At 36.4% G+C, this 17,475-nt stretch overlaps 1 protein-coding gene and 1 long non-coding RNA gene across 11 annotated transcripts in view; one reads left to right on the top strand and one right to left on the bottom strand.

Moving 5' to 3' along the window:
• LOC128025303 (rho GTPase-activating protein 12) overlaps positions 1-17,475 on the top strand; it is a 45,447-nt gene that overhangs the window by 21,396 nt on the left and 6,576 nt on the right. For 2 of the 10 annotated variants that reach the window (XM_052611528.1, XM_052611520.1), the window contains exons 3-11: positions 10,763-11,017; positions 12,175-12,318; positions 12,407-12,487; positions 12,739-12,864; positions 14,303-14,374; positions 15,176-15,237; positions 15,424-15,505; positions 15,881-16,003; positions 16,791-16,892. In XM_052611528.1, the coding sequence (XP_052467488.1) occupies positions 10,763-11,017; positions 12,175-12,318; positions 12,407-12,487; positions 12,739-12,864; positions 14,303-14,374; positions 15,176-15,237; positions 15,424-15,505; positions 15,881-16,003; positions 16,791-16,892 (1,047 nt within the window). Of the gene's footprint in view, positions 1-10,762; positions 11,018-12,174; positions 12,319-12,406; positions 12,488-12,738; positions 12,865-14,302; positions 14,375-14,820; positions 14,893-15,175; positions 15,238-15,423; positions 15,506-15,880; positions 16,004-16,790; positions 16,893-17,475 lie in introns of all 10 variants that reach the window. The other 8 variants (XM_052611519.1, XM_052611522.1, XM_052611521.1 and 5 more) reach the window with 8 other exon arrangements.
• On the bottom strand, positions 3,849-6,806 carry LOC128025304 (uncharacterized). Its single transcript, XR_008186131.1, has 4 exons — positions 6,649-6,806; positions 5,763-5,831; positions 5,215-5,346; positions 3,849-4,311 (listed from the first exon to the last, which is right to left on the bottom strand). It is a non-coding gene; the product is annotated as an uncharacterized LOC128025304 (long non-coding RNA).

Raw genomic sequence — 17,475 nt, forward strand, 5'->3', positions numbered from 1 at the left:
AATTTTTGCACAACATTCAACAACGTTAACAAAGAAGAACAATGTTAACAACATGAGGATGGAGGACGCTGTGATTGGAGCTATGTTTTTGTTGTGTCTCGCGGGTTTCACAATAATGGACACAGAATGTTGACGTATACGTAAAGCGATTTGAAAGAATGGAAAGGAGGATTAAGAATCTCCAATGACAGCTGGCAGTGCTACATTTTCTACAAGTGCCTGTGCTTCAGCGTCTGTACGTTTATCGCTGTTAACCATACTTGCGAAATAAATTGTTTAAAGTATATGTTTACTCAGTGTTTTGGCGGGTGAGGGTGTTTTCGAATGCATTTGGCCAATCAGTGTCTGCTTACGTCACGGATGGTACCAGTTGTGCTGGTTAGACCCTGCTTAGGAGTAGGAGCTAGTTTGGTTTTCGAAAAAGGCAGTCCGGTACTAAAATCGCAGCCAGTTCCTGCGGTGCGAAAACGCTCCAAAAGTGGGTAGCTCCACAGTTAGTTATGGTACTATGAAAAGGTTCCTTCAGTGCGAAAGGCCCTCATGTTACTTTAGTGCCAACTACTTAAAAGTATTGGTATTTAAATATAGAAGATCATTTTAATATATCTGCATGTGTTTTCACAGTCTGCAGTTATTAATATGGCATGTTTTTGGTACAAGTTAGGCAACCAGACAAAATATTCAACACAAAAAATGACCCTGCTCAACATGCAAACATTTTAATTTGCATGTGGAGCAGTTAATGCATCTTGTCATTATGAACATTTGAATGCTTTTAATGTGATCACTTTTTTTTTCTTTGTGGAGAATCTTAGATCACCAGTCTAATTAGTCTGATTTATTATTATAATTATTTTTTAAACAATACAATTATGATTAGAAACTGTTACCTTAGTACTTTTAAAAATGATTTAGATCCATTAGATTGGGCATTGTGTTGTGATAAAGTAACTTCAGTTTGATCGAATAAGCACTGACCTCAAATCAAGTCCATTAGTGATTGGGTGTTGCAGAGATCTAGTGTTCTAGTTGTTGTTGTTGCAAATCTGTTCTTTTAGTTTATGTTAGAGGCCATAGTAAATCCCACAGGTTGTGTCAGGGCATCATCTGTCTGCAAGCTTCTGTAATAAGGTCACTATAGTGGACCTTGAAGATATTATACAGTATATCTAAATATTTATTAAGTGGAAATAATACACCATTAAAAATGTATGATATGACCTCCTATTGCCTGTGCCTGACTCTGTTGCTGCTTACTCATCCTGTTAACACCTCTGTCATACTTTCACAGTCCAACCTTGTAACCTACAGTGCATGTAATTAGCAAGAGGCAATACCACGACAGGAATTAACGAGGGATTTTCTCCTTAATCAGGAGGCTTAGCTTCCCAAGGGGTGTCTGGAGGGGCAGGAGTGTGTTCACATACTGCATCAATGATATATTGGGCTGTGTGGTGCTAATGCAGCTTAGCCCGAGTTATTGATTAGCAAGTACTGTTATATTAAAAGTATAATGACGTCTGACTGCATTGACCAGTGGGCTTTCAAACCATAATAGGGGCTTAGCTGAGGAACCTTTATATAGTTCCTAGAACTAACGATGGAAGTTCCTAGTCTTTGGCATGTTTGCACCGAAGGTAACAAGAAGCATTTACAAACCTGTTGTCCAACAAAAGAGAAGATTTAATAACATATTTTCACTTTATAATGTCATATAATGTCTTTATAATGTCTTAGAAATATACCTTTTTCTTATGAAAACACCCACAATGGCTTGAAGAGCAACGATAAACAATATATTGACACAGTCATGTTTATTGTCTAATGTCCCTAGGGGAACATTTACAATATCAGGGGAACTGTTCTGGTGCCTAGTTCCAATAAATTCTTAGTTAGTCCCAGGACTAGAGGTCAATGGAAACCCATATACTTGAATCAAGAGAGGGAAGAATTTATCCCTGAAGGTCAGGTCAGGGTAAGTAGTTTCCCTTAAGCTGCCTTTGCTGCAGTCTGCTTTTCTGTAGATATTGTAACTCTTATAAAAAAAAAAGTTATGTCAACAAAATTACGAACTGTGGAGAAGTTTTACTTGTCTTGCAGAGCGTGTCAGTTTAGTGAAGCTTTTCACTATAGTTTTTTTTAAGCCTTTGCATCGGTCAGCACATAGAGGGAACACAAAGAGAGAAAGACAGAGAGAGGAATAAGGGGGATGGGAGAGAGAGAGAGAGAGAGATAAAGGAAGAATCCTCCATCCAGTCCTTCTGTCCAGGAGCATCCTCACAACTTACTTCATGGTTTGAGCTAATTTAGGTGACAGCTGTCCCCATATTTTGAACTCCCGTAGCCTAGCCCTTTTCTTTTATAGGCAAAACATGTAGCCAGTGTTTGTCTATGGAGTATTATATCTGTCCTAATGATATGTAGTGATTTATGGTTTAATCCCTAAAGGGTTTGACCCTAGAAAGCATGCATGGTCAAACAGTAGAGCATGGCGCTAATAATGCAAGTGTCATGGGTTGGATTCCCAAGGTATGAACGTAAAAAATGTATGCCTTGAATGTTTTAGATAAAGTGTCTGTCAAATGCATGAATAAAAAAATGTAAATGCATGTATATGTGACAGTAACGCGCAGTGTGTCTTTCCAAGAACTTTAATGTCTGGAAAACATGGATTGCTAACAATGAAGAAAGAAATTTCTTGTATATTCAAGCATTAGATTTGCAGTGCGAGTGTGTGGAAAGAGTGTATGTTGAAAATATGGCATGTGAGCTCATTCAGGAGCAGTGGTTTGAGCTCAGAGAACAGAGTGTTGCTCACTAGGAGTCCTCTCTAACATTTTTGAATAATTAATAGGGGTTTTTGGGGAGATGAGGGGAACCAATGAGAACACAGGGATTTGCACAGTTGCGGGACGCTCCGTCTGCTGTAGTGGATTTGGGACTACCATCAAAGCACATCGCCCCCAGGTTTTTCAAGACTTCTCCACACTCACAAAAACACACACATATATTCATCACTGCCATGTTTACATGTTTATGGTGAATGCAGATCATAACATATATATTACTGGTAAAAAAAAAAAAAAAAAAGTATAGCCTGAATGCACTGTTAGTCGCTTTGGATAAAAGGGAACTATACAATTTTGCAGCTGTTCATCATGCTGCTCTGATTGAGATTTCATATTCACATCAAGTCTTATAGAAACCATCAGCATTAGCGCTGAGCGCAGGGAGGTCTGTTTGTGTGTGTGTGTGTGTGTGTGTGTGTGTGTATGGTATCACGCAGCATTGGGCTGTGCACCAAAGACCTAAAGGTTAATTGGTTGTCTCTCTGTCAGAGTTTGAGCATTGCTGAACTCGCTGAGGTGTGAAATAGAGCTAAAATTCCCCATAAAGTTTGCTGTCTACTAAATCAGCCTTCCTGGTGCCATACTTATTGATTTGAGTGTGTTTGGTCGCATCCTTTGTGGCACGCTTGCAGTAGATACTGTGGTCTCGTACTGTAGATATAGAGCTTTTGTTCGGTTGAGCACACATCCATGTGGCTCCGGGGGGCTCTGGGGGAGGTGACCGGGTGGCTGTGCCCGCGTGGCTCTGCATATGTCACAGATGTGCTAATGTGTGGCTGAACGGATGAATACTGACTGCAGGCAGTCAGATGGAAATGTAGGTTACACTGGTCACCCATACTCAGTCCAGGAGGAAGAGAGTGAGATAGGCCTTTCTTTGTATAAGGGGTACACTGTAAGAAGAATACTGTGAAATTTACAGTAACTTGCTGGCAGCAATTAGCTAGTAAGTTGCTGTAGTTCATTTCACAGTATGCTTACTGTAAACTTAACTGCAGTAACTTTACAAATACTGTAAACTTTTTTTACAGTAATAATCACAGTACTGTGTTTCATCACCTCACATATTTTACTACTGTAATAAGGATTACAGCATTCATTTTGTGTACTGTAAAATGAAGACACTGTTTTTGCCAAAAAAATGCCATTTATTGATAACTTTTCACACTTTTAATTTCTAAATTCATAAAATAAAAATAGCATAGCAAAAAAAAAAAAATCTTCAATAGGTAAACATTTGTCTGTTAACATTTCATTTAGTTTTGTATACAACAACACTTTTCTGAACATACAAATCAATCCTGTTCAAATGGATTAATATGTTCGGTTAAAATTAGAATGTATAAAAGGCAAATTTAATTATTTAAAAACAGCAGGATTTCAAACAGTAGAATTTGGTCCCTGTATTTTTCTTCAGAAACGGGCCTGAATTAGACAATTTCCTGGGCTGGAGTCTTCTACCCTGCAGTGGAAGAAATTAATTATTAATGGAAAGGTTTATAAGCAAGACAGATGGGTTGATGACAATATATAAAAGTTTTATTGGATCATTTGATTTAGCCAATCAACGTGTAATACAACATGTAATACAATGTCCACTTCTCTATAAACCAAAACTCTTACTTAAAACACACATATTAGGGCCTGGAGAGAAAACTCGATTCACCTAGCTATTGCATAGATTCTAAAAGCGTTTATTTTTTTATTTCAGAATCTAAAATCTATGTTCTTGCTTGTAGATGAGGTTGACAGAAGTTAGCCACTTTCGTTCCAAGAGAGGATGAAATGTGTTGTTATCTATGAGTATTAAAGTGTTGTAACATCCAGAGTGGACATGTAGAAGAGACATGAGACTGACACACTGAAAAGCCTTTGTCCTGCTTAGATGCTGAGAGAGAGATTATAAAATACAGCTGCTCAATTCATCTTCAAAGACTGTGATCTCGGTCATCATAGACGTTAGTCATGAAACAGCTTCACAAATGGTCTTTTAAATAAATATTTTTAGTTTTGATATTTTATATGCTCATAACAGTGAGCACAATAATGGAAGTGTGAAGAGTAGAGATGGGAAGTTTGAGTAATTTAGAAGTACTCTAAAAACCAAGTACTTTAGTAATAAAGTGACGAAAAGAAAATGTGATGTGCATGAATTTTAGACTTTAGAGCGGCTGTGCTTACTTTTCTACCATTTGCATGGTGAGTTAAAATAAAAGTTTGATGTTTAAAAATTACACAACAGTCCATATAATCCCAAATAAACACTTTGATAAGTATTTTACTAATCAGGTAGGTGGTTAAAGAATGAGTACTCAAATATTTGTTCCCATTCCTAGTCAAAAATCAACAACAAATAAGTGCTTACCTCTGGATACATTCTAATGTGGTGGCTGCCTCCGCAGGATATTCCATGTTAAACATATAGTATATGGATTTGGTTGGAGAACTCTGCCCTCGATGGAAAGCATCCACCTATTTGCCCCCAGAATGGACTCTCCTAAAAAATGAATTTGTATAGCATTCAATCTGATAGGGTTTACTGTTTGGCAAAAAAAACACTTTGCTACCCAGTTCACTTTCATAACATCCTCTGATGCACAGCCAGGTAGTGAGCCTGCACATGTATGCACAGTGCAGAATTTGTGCACTTCATTTAGTAAAAATCCGGGTGTCTGTAAAGTCCTGATCATATAACAGAATACTGGAGACATGGATTACACAGGATGAGTGAGTGTGACCTTTTAAAATGAAGTTTTGAATACATGCATTGACCTCATTTTTTTCTATTGGATCAGTGTAAAATGACGTAAAACCTTGTTCACACAGTGAATCGATACAAATATACTAAACACTTAATATACATATATACTTAAAATGGGGATCTATTGAGTATGTCTAGTGCTGGGATCTTACCGAGCATGATGAGTCTTAGAGTGCTTGGCAGAGAAATCTGGGCCTCAACGTCTGCTTGGGGGGAAGTTTCTTGTAACAGAAAATAAACAGAAAAAACACTTTTAGAAATCACAAGTACAATATTCATAAGGGAAAGTGTGTCTTTTGAGATCTAACGTTAGCTGGTTTAGGTTTTGAGTAATATCGGTAACGTTACATGTAGGTCTGTAACGCACAAAATGTCTTAATGTTTGCACGTTTTATGTGCACTTTCTAGGGATTGTGTCTGAAGAGAAACAACATTCCTTGCATTTGAAAAACACTGTATAGTTACATGCCAGTTCATGTAATTTATGTAACGTTACCTGGATTAATTGTTAAGGCCTCTTTGCTGCAAGAAATGAACCAAATGGCAAATAAAAATACGAGTAAGATCTCGAAAAATCTTAATATATATATATATATATATATATATATATATATATATATATATATATATATATATATATTATGCTTCCACGTGTCATGAATAAAACTCTCGAATGAATAAAACTTTCGAATCGGCCCGCTTAAATGTCTGACTCTTCAGGCGCCAACGTTAATAGCAAGCAAAAAAAAAACAAAAGACGAGTGAGATTATTCAAACGGCTACCGCGTCAGCACATACATCAAATACACAATTTCAAATTAATGTTATTCAACAATACTAAACGTTACTCTTTAATCAAACTGAAGACGTTATAAATGTACGTTAATGTTGCCAGAGAAGACAAATCTTTATACAGTATGCTCCCACATGTCGGGAATGGCACTTCAAATTAGACTATCAACAATCTTGTTTCTGCGGTTTGACTTGCGATGATTTTCAGAAAAATCATGAACCTATGAAAAATGTGTTAAGTCTTACCTCTAACTGCGTTTTCTGTCGAGTCTGGACTCTGGAGTCGGCTGGCTTGGCTTCACTGCTCCACACGCACGCACGCGGTGTCGGTGGTGACAGACAGTTGACGTTAGCTGGCTGGAGAAAACTCCGGCTAGTGCACCAATAGACACATACACAATTCCAATTAAATTTTTATTCTCTAAACTGATGACGTTATCGAATGTTGCCAGGTTAGAAAATCGATCGAAATTATGCACTATTTTTATTTATTTTTTTGCTAATAAAATGCACACAAGACACGAGTTTACTAGGAAGTGTCCCGCTCTTTTACCTCTCTCTCTCTCAGTGCACTCTTGAACAAATAATAATAAATAATAAATTAGTTGAACAAATAGTTAACTTGACTAGAGTAAACTGTGGAAATAAATCAGCAAAGTTACCTTTCTGAAGTTAAAATTCCAATGAAAGTGTGGAATCTAGCTTTTCAGCTTTCCATTTCTGGGAAAAAAAAAATCCTCTAGAAATTGCTGTATTGTGATTCACAGAAAAAAATATTTTTACTGTAGAATTTCCCACCATTGAAAATTGACCATGATGCTTTGCAGATCTACAGTAACATGCTGTATATGTTTTACAGTAAGCATTTGCCCGTTTTACAGTAATAATGCTGTGAAAACTACAGAAATTTGTTACAGTGTAGTTTTTGATGGACAAATGAAGAGGAAGAAAAGAGTCTCTGCCCTTTAAAAACAAACGGAGCAATATGATAGATTGAAGGTTATTTTTTATTAACGATAGTTATACTCTTTTCGGTTTAAATAAGATTGCAAGCACGGAGATGAAGCTTTAATTTAACTGCTGAATTAACCTGATCTCATGAAAAAATGTGAATGATTTTTATGGCAATTAGTAATTATTTTACAGTTTGGCAAATTGGTAACAAATGTGTATGATATATAAACTTGATTTTTTTTGTGTTGGAAAAAGTATGCATGAAGGTCAACCCTTAATCCCAACACTAAGCCGAACTGTAGGCCGGTTTTATGAAAACTTATGAATAAAATTTTACAAATGCAACCAGTTTGCCAAAAGGTAATTTTTGTGACCAAACCTGAGTTTTTAAATAAGTAAATGCTTTGAACTTGATAGGCAGGCATTAGAACACTGACAGTTATATTATTTTGTGTATAAAACACAATGTCAGGCACATCCATAAAGTATCATCACACAATTGTGACCTTATCCAAAGTTTCCAAATTGTCTTTTCACTCCCCTTTCTCTCTGCAATGTACCTTACTGATACACACTCATTCTGTTATGTAACCCTCTTAGTGTATGTCACAGCCTAGCACACAAAGGCATTTAAGCAAATGTGTGTGTGTGTGTGTGTTTGCGCGTTGAGCGGCATGCATACCTATCCTCTCTGGGATATTTGTTTCTTATTGGTCTGAAATGGCATTTTGCAGTTGAATATTGTTCAGTAATCATCGCCGAACTTTATAAATGGACATTGTCTCACAGAGCAAAGTGCCTATAGCTGTATTAGTTTATGAACCTTGTCGAGCCTTAATCTGCATGTAACCTAATACAGTTATTTCAAATCAAATCAATATTTAATGTCCATTTAAATGATTCATTTTGTAAGAAGTATAACATGGAGGATAAAGTACAGTCAGCATTAATCAAAGTGCTTTACAAGATTAAGACAGTCCAGAAATGTTTATGAAGGACCTCGCTTTTCTCAGTTTCATTTTGATTCTCAAACACACTACACACACACACACACACACACACACACACACACACACACACACACACACAGGTCATAAGTAATGAGGTGCTTAGCGAAAGGAATGGAGGTTACAATGTTTGAAACATGAGCCTTCTCTGGCTTTATTTATTGGTCTAATGTCGACCTCTAGTGGCCAGGTACAAGAAGAGAATAGCAGAGGCGCTGATATACAGTAGTGGTCTAAATTTTTTATTTAAATTTTCATTACTCTGTTATTCTGTGCGCATGCAACATGGTAAATACACTGAGTGAACTTATGATCGCTGCTGTTTGAGCTATTTTTGGGTAACCTCTCTTATAAAATAATCCAGTGTAGGTTGGTCTCTCTTTCTGCTGTTGTAGATACAGAATGTGTTTGAGACAGAAATGCAAACAAGGGTTGTGGTTTGTATGCAGATATTGAGCGGGAGACTTTCAGTATCTCCATTATACTGAAAAGAAAAAGACCTAAGAGACAACTCAAGAGACAAGCAGGAGAAGGTGAAATTTACCGCTGTATTTTTAAATGTTTGATTTCAAATGCTTAGAATATATTATATTATATGAATACTTTAAATACTTTTTTAATTCAAATTTTATGTTTCAGTTTATTTTCTTCACATAGAGTGTGTTTAAAGATAAAACAAATATTTTTCATAATGACATTTAAAATGTAATCCTTGCTTATTTTTCTTTTCTTTTTGTTTTTCTTTTCTGTTAAACAAGATATGATGCACAGTTGGTTGGTCATGATCACAACCAAACAGTCACTAGTTTAAAAAAAAAAAAAAAAATATATATATATATATATATATATATATATATGGACATGAAATATTAATCTGAGTTTATATTATTTTATGATGTAAACTGAAAGAGAGCATGTAGCGATACGACTTGGAACTAGCGCAGTGTAGTTTATTGATCCTTATACAAATAAAAGGTTATATGACTGGCAGTCAAAGCATATTTGGCTGAATGAAATGTTGGGATTGTCTTTTGGAATGTTTTGCTCAATGCCACACAGTCTCACAGGAAACTGGAAAATGTTGGAGCAGCTTTGAGTCTATTATCGAGATTAACCTTATTATTTCAGTATGACAGGAAGTCCCATATGTTTCCATGCATGACAGGATGGATTGGCTAACAGAACTCTTTCTCTTTCTCCCTCTTCCAAATACTTTGACTGACTATTTGAGGTCTTTCCACAAAAACAGGAACTGTGTCAAGTAGGTTAGAACGGGTCATTATTTTGTTGGATTGGTCCTCTGATATTGCGTTCGAGTTTTAAGAACCCCTGGTGGATCACTTAATAGTGGTGTATGTACTCACAGATATATATCCTGTAACATGCACATAACCAGTTTCAGCAGGTTTCAAGTCAGTGGTGGCTCTGTTGATGTTCTGGAAGCAGTAGTTTCTGTGAGAGAATAGCGTTTGTTTCTGTTCTTCGTGTATGTGTGAGTTTTCAGTCGCTCAGTTTCCTCCGGTTTCTGTGTTCATTTGTATTGTGTGTGTGGTTTGTTTTCATTATGGTCAAGCTCACAATGGGTGACACCAAAATAACAGCGCCTTTAGCAGCGAGGACGTGGTCTGTCTAACAGTTATGAGGTAGAGACACTTTCTAAAATAACTCCTTTCGTTGACTGACTTCTTTACTTTCATTTGTGCTAACCAGACATTTCTGCTGGACTGTTGTACTGTCACTTACTATTTATTCATTTAGCAAACTTTTTTTTTTTCCAGAGCAACCTAAATAGTGTTATACTCGTGACCTTTTTTTTTCTAGCATCTTTCATAAAATCAAAGTATTTCCTTCAATTATGATGTCATCTCTTTTCCTGTAGACTTACATTGTAATGAATCTTTACCAGTCTATTCGATCATGCTTTTCTTATAAATCCAGGCACTTCAGGAAATTGCAGGGATGGTCCAGCCAGAAAATAAATTGATTGATTTTCTTTTGACAGGGCTGATTAATATTTATATCAGCATCGACTCATTCAAATTAAGCACAGATGATCGTTCTCTGATGTCTGGAACCTTCAAGTTATTGTTCTGTGCGTCTTTTTTTTTTTTTTTTGGAAAAACATATGCAAATATTTCTGTGCTTAATGTTTTATTTTATTGAATTCCCCAATTATTTTGTCAGTAAAATAATTGGCAGATGTCTGGCAGTATACATTTTTAAAAGAGTTTTATTAGCTGGTTATGTTTGTCTTGGCCTTCTCGTTGTGGCAGATGTGTGCACTGCTCTTTTGAGACATGTTATGTGTATGCTGTTAAACAAAATATTCGTTTTTGTGAAGAACTGATGAGACCTTGTCCCCCCATCATCTTGCCTCTCTTCCACTGTTTTGTCTACAGGGCATATCACCCACCGGACAGGGTCGACCCGAGTCCCCCGTTTACACCAACCTCCAGGAGTTAAAGATCTCTCAGTCGTCTCTCCCTCCCGTTCCCTCTTCCTCCCCTCTGCACGTCCTGGGCGACTGGGAAACGCACAAAGATACGAGTGGAAGAAACTTCTACTACAACCGCATGACTCAGGAGAGGACCTGGAAACCACCGCGCTCACGAGACAGTCGTGGGGACACTGGAGGGAACCCTGGAGACATGGAGGTAACATCCCACCCGGAACAATGCCAATTGAAAAGTCCATAATGGTCAACTTTGAAAATAATCTATCTTATTTCATCTGCAAAACACACCATCTTTGCATTGATGTAATAATGCTTATGTAAGTGTGACTGTGTGCCCACATGCTTGTGCATGTGAAAGTTTGAACTAGGCCAGAGTTGAAGTAGGTCTTCAGTCTAAATTTAAGCCTTTGAAAAATGCTGTTCAGATATTTAAGCTTCAAGAGACGGCTGACCCAGCTTTGCACAGACCCGAATGGAGCAACTTGCTCACTGCGAATATTACCATTATTACAGAGAATTGTTTGACACTAATGTTTCTGTGTGTTAAGTTGTTCTGGGTACTGTAAGAGCGGACATGTATGTCTGTGTTTACAAGAGGAACATGTTCAACCTGTTTTCCAAACTCATTTGAGACAGCCATATCTGAAGTTTCGATCTAAGTTTCACTCTTTCTATTATTCATAGCTGCCATCTAGTGGAAAAGTGGACATTTGGGCATAATAAAAGGGGGACATGCTATGTGTTGTTGTTTATATCAGTTAAAAAGTTATCTGATACAGATGCTCAACTTAGCATTAAATCAGTATTAAAGTGTTTTATTTGCTTTTTTAATAATAATAATGACATTTATATTATTATTATATATATATATATATATATATATATATATATATATATATATATATATATATATATATATATATATATATATATATATATATACTATTATTACAACTATCATCATTGTTTATTTAAAAAATAGGTTATAATGAAAATAATATTAATAATAATTTTTTTAATATAAATAAATATATTAATAATAATAATAATAATAATAATAATAATAATTATGTGTATTAAAAATTTGTTATTTTTGTAAATAATATTATTGTTTATTACTTGTTTTTATAAAAACAACTTTATTTATTTAATAATAATAATAATAATAATAATATAAAAATAAGTATAATACTTTTAAATATAATAAAATATAAAACATTTTTAACATTTTGTTGTTTTTCTCCAAAGCGACCATGCCATACAGTTGAAGCTGCGAATTGTTTCTTTTGAATGATTCTCTTGTCTTTCTGCCATTTTTTTCTCCCCTCATTGTATTGTCTCACTGTTATCGTTCAGCAGCATTTGTCCTCTGAGGAGAACTGTCCCAGCACACGCTCCAGTCAGTCAGACAGTCAGTACGGATCGCCCCCTAGAGGCTGGTCTGAGGAACTGGATGAACATGGCCACACACTCTATGTGTCTGAACACACCAATGAGAAGGTGCTGGAAAGAGCCGCTTAACATACAGAAATCTCATTTTCTTACAGACGAGACACAGTGTAAGAAATATTTTCTCTTTGTTTGACAGTGGATCAAGCATGTGGACGAACAAGGGCGGCCGTATTACTACAACGCTGATGGATCCCGCTCAGAGTGGGAGTTACCAAAAGTAAGTTAAACATTTGTGTTAAACCAGAACAGTAGGAGGTTTACTGGGAAAATCTAAAAGTGACCCTGATTCTCTCGCTGCTGGACACTGTTTATCTGACCACACGCTTCTCTTGTGGTCTCTTCTCTATTATTTTTGTGGCGACTCTCTGATTTTCTGTTTGCTTGCCCACTATATTTTGTGTTTCTCTCATCACTAATTGGTTTAAAACCAATTCAACCAAATCATTTTTCCTTCTTGTTTGTTCTCAGTATAATCTCTCTCCTCCGATCTCTGGAGAAGCTCCTAAGAGTCACAGTTTGGAAAGGAAGCAGCAGGAGCCCATTGTTCTGACCAAGTGGAGACACAGCACCTATGTTCTGGACATCAATGAGAAGGTACACGGCTATGTTGTTAAACATGGTCTACTCAATACAGTTCTCTTTTGTGTAAAATATATAAACTTACCATCCAAAGTTTGGGGTTGGCAGTTTTTGAAAGAAGTCTATTATGCTCACCAAGGCTTGATATAGGTGATCAAAATATAGTAAAAACAGTAATGTGGCATATTTTTACAATTATAAATACATGTCATTTCAGTACAGTTCATTAAAAAAAATAGGTAAACACAGTAAACGTTTAACAAAAAAAACAACAACATAAGAATGTATGAGAACGTAAGAACTGGATTTTTTTTTTAAGATATAAATAAATAAAATGTAATTTTAAATGTAACATGTTTCTTTTTTTACTGTGTGTATATTATTATTTTTGTATTTTTTTTGTGAAGCACAATCAGTAGAGCATGGCACTGTTTGGCAATGGCAAGATAATGTGTTTGATTCCAAATTAAATAAAAAAAAAAACTGGCAAAAATGTACACGTTCAATGTAGTGTACATTTCTTTAGATAAAAGTGTCTGGCAAATGCATAAATTCAAATATATATACCCACATTACACAGACATGAATAAGAGATTGTTACAAAAAACAAAAAATATCCTAGGTTAAAAAAGTGAAAGTGACGTGACATTCAGCCAAGTATGGTGACCCATACTCAGAATTTGTGCTCTCTATTTAACCCATCCGAAGTGTACACACACAGAGCATTGAACACACACACACACTGTGAACACACACCCGGAGCAGTCGGCAGCCATTTATGCTGCGACGCCCGGGGAGCAGTTGGGGGTTCAGTGCCTTGCTCAAGGGCACCTCAGTCATGGTATTGAAGAACTCTCTAACCATTAGGCCACAACTTCCCCACCATTAACCATTATTTCTGGCAATAATTTTGTTGTTATGGGGTTAGATTGCAATAACAAGTGTTAATACATTTTGTCATATAAATTTTACCTTTGATGGCAAAGCTGAATTTGACTGAAAATTAGACCAACACATAATGAGTTGCTTTTACGTTTATTTTGTTTGGTTATGCCCTTTTTGGTGTTTATTGTTATTATTGACCAGCATGTGGCCTAAAATCTATGTAGGAATATGTCAAGATCTGATAATTTTTTCCTTCAGCCAGAAGCCAGTGAAGATTAACACAGATCAAATATATTTCCTCCAGGAGAGCACAATGCTTTTAACAGGCTTTAATCTTGTGCATTTTTTTCATGCATGTCTTTGTGTGTGTGTGTGTGTTTGTGAGAGAGAGAGAGAGAGAGAGAGAGAGAGAGAGAGAGAGAGAGAGAGAGAGAGAGAGAGAGAGAGAGAGCGAGTGCATGTGGTTTGTATTTTTATTTTCTTTCTGTATCATCTTTCTGTAAAGATGCTTAATGAAACAACCCTGATGTTATGTTGCTCTTGTGTCGCACAATGATTTTCATTCCAGCTTCCATTCAAAAACAGATGGTTCACCGTGAGCCGCCTCCCCAGGGGCTTCGGCCTATCACTGTTCAGAGAAGTTAGTCGCCTCATCACGCTGTAACCAATCAGATCTGATTTCTTCTCTTCTCAAATTGAAATAGTTTTCAAGTGAATCCAGGAAACAAGCCAGCTTTAAGTTAATCAAAACCTGCTCAAAATGTGCACTTTATCATTGATACGTGATGTATCTGGGTGTCCTGCTTATTTGTATGCTTGTGTCTGCCGCCTTTTTACTAACTCCTCATTGACTCGTTTTATTATTGACATGTCAACAAAATCCTGTCCATGTCCTTACAAATCATTAACGGCAAGACTAGAGATAACAGTGATTCTGACCATAGAAACACTGATATATCAGCCTTTTTCTCTGAGGAAATTCTTAACTGCCTTCAGAATGGGGTCTAACTTCTTTTTGTATTCATCCTATGACAGCCTCGGTTCTGAATGTTTAACGCCGCTCTTTTTCTGCGTTATAACTTGCAGGAGTCTGTAATTGCCAAACACTACTCTCCTGAATCAGACTCTTGCCCCTCTTCACCAAAACATCCCTCTGCCGTTAGTATACACACTAACCCCTGTGATTTTATGCATGCTGTTTTCAGTGTATTAACATTCAGTTCTCTTCTAAATGCATGTCGTCATCAAATCTAAATACTACTGCTTCTGTTATTTTGTATAATTTATACTAATATATATATATATATATATATATATATATATATATATATATATATACACATACTTGTTATAATAATATATAATAATATATTAATATTTTTTATTTTACTTACTTATTTTACCTTTTCATGTACTAAGCTCATTTTTCTGCTCTCTGTAGCCCTCAGAAAAGTGCGGTGTTCTAAATGTCACCAAGATCACCGAACATGGCAAGAAAGTCAGGTAAAAACTGCATCACTGAATATTGCCTTTGATTTTTTTTAATAGGCGTGGGGAAATAGATCAGCTAATGCCATTTTATTAAAATCATAATATTTATGCAGTAATATTAGTAGTCCCTTTTTTAGTATCTCCGTTGATTTTTAGAATAGTGACACAGATGCCTCTATTGTTTTTATTGTCCTGCAGGAAGAACTGGGCCTCTACCTGGACTGTCCTGCAGGGAACCTCTTTACTTTTTGCAAAGGGTCAGGGCAGTGGCACCAGCTGGGTATGTATTCATGCCGGGTTACAATGGCCTGTTCATCTGGGACAAATATGGAATTATTCTCTTGGAAATTCTTGGCCTTGCTCCAATTGACATGCTTTGCAGGATTCCCCATAGTCTACCTCAAATTTGCCTGCAGTTATGCAGGAGTGTATCATGCAAACTGCATCCACATTCAGTGCTCGCCAACAAGTGTAAACACAAAGAGGCTTACGTGCTTTTATGTGAAATCACTATTAATATTAGCTCTCTTGCTGATTTGTACCTCTCGCCTTCATTTATATCTCCCATGTGTGTTGTGAGTGTGTTTTCATGCGTCATCATCACTCTCTTTTCTGTTCTTTTCCTTTCTTCCATCTCTTCCCTGTCTCTTCAAAGTCGTACTGCCGCAATGGTTCCTTTCCTGAACTCCTCCTTTCATTGCTAAGTAACTGGAAGCATTCGATTAAGCCCCGCCCCGCGGTGCCCTATACAAACTGTAGACGCAGCCGGGCTTCCTCTGTACGTGTCAGCTTCTCTGGACAGAGTGAATCTGCTCTCGATGTGATCAGGGAACAGTTTTGCCTAGATTAACAGATTTCTGATTTGATAAACTCCATTAGATGGTTTTAAATAGGCTACATTTTTTAAATGAATAGTATGTATAATATAAGTTCATCATTTAAATAATTATAAATGAGTAATAAGGTTGTACAATATGATGCAGATCTGTTTCAAGATCATCTGAGCAGGGCAGCTTATCCCCCATTTAATTTGTGCACGTCCTACTTTCTGCCTGTGTGCCACATTTGTCACCCCTGCTATGTGTTTGAAGTTCCTCCAACTAGAGAGAGTGATTTGAAAACTTTTACTATGTTAAATAGCCAGAGTTGGTAAATAAAAAAAATAAATGCATGCACTAAGAACCTTATGTTTGCTGGCATGCATGTCTGCACATTCCGACTAATTTGTTTTATGCTGTTTGAATGTGTAAACATCCATATTATCACAATACACAATATAGAGCATAGCATTGTGCAAAGCAAAATGTGGGAATGCACTTTGCTAACCTAGGCCATAATAAATTATAAAACAGTGTTGTGTGTGCATCTAATATGCAAGTCTAACCTATTATTGTACATTTGGCACCCAGAACTAATTCACACGTAAAATGCTTTTGACCCAGGAACATTACTATGGTTCGTGTTTAACAGTACTGGACTAAAGAGAATCCTAAATAACTCCTGATGATTTACTTAGAGAGTGACAGGAGTTAAACGGAGATGTTCAATTCACCTTGTTTTTCAAGTTTGGAGGCTACCAGTCCAAACCAGAATTCACAGTGGACCTGCGAGGAGGTTCGGTCGACTGGGCATCCAAAGAAAAGTCCAGCAAGAAACATGTCATCGAGGTGAGAGTCAGCTGATTTTACGGTAGTATTTCTTTAAATCTTCAACATTGTTGGAAACACTTAAAGGGACAGTTCACACAAAGAAATGAATAGTCTATCATTTACTAAAACTCTGATACGAGTTTCTTTCTTCTGTTGAGCACAAAAGAAGATATTTTAAAGATTGTTGGTAACCAAACAGTTGACGGTAGCTATTGAGTTCACAGTATTTGTTAAATACAATGTAAGTCAATGGCTACCATCTGCTGTTTGGCCACCAACAGTCTTCAAAATATCTTCTTTTGTGCTCAACAGAAGAAAGAAACTCATACAGGTTTGAAACAACATGAAGGTGAGTAAATGATGACAGAATGTTAATGTTTTAACAATTCTGGTTCATTTACAATAATTACAGAACAGTTTCCTGGTGAATTAGTAGACAATAATAAAACATTAAGCCATGAGAGACTGTTAGTTACTGGTACGGATGTGAATCACAGTGCCTAGAAATCTTAACTGTGGCAAAATTACTGTATGACACAGACATTCCTAGCTTATTTCTTTTATAAAACATGCTTTTTATTTAATTGCAGCTGCGTAACAA

The sequence above is a fragment of the Carassius gibelio genome, chromosome A12 (genome assembly GCF_023724105.1).
Source record: "Carassius gibelio isolate Cgi1373 ecotype wild population from Czech Republic chromosome A12, carGib1.2-hapl.c, whole genome shotgun sequence".
Lineage (NCBI taxonomy): Eukaryota > Metazoa > Chordata > Actinopteri > Cypriniformes > Cyprinidae > Carassius > Carassius gibelio.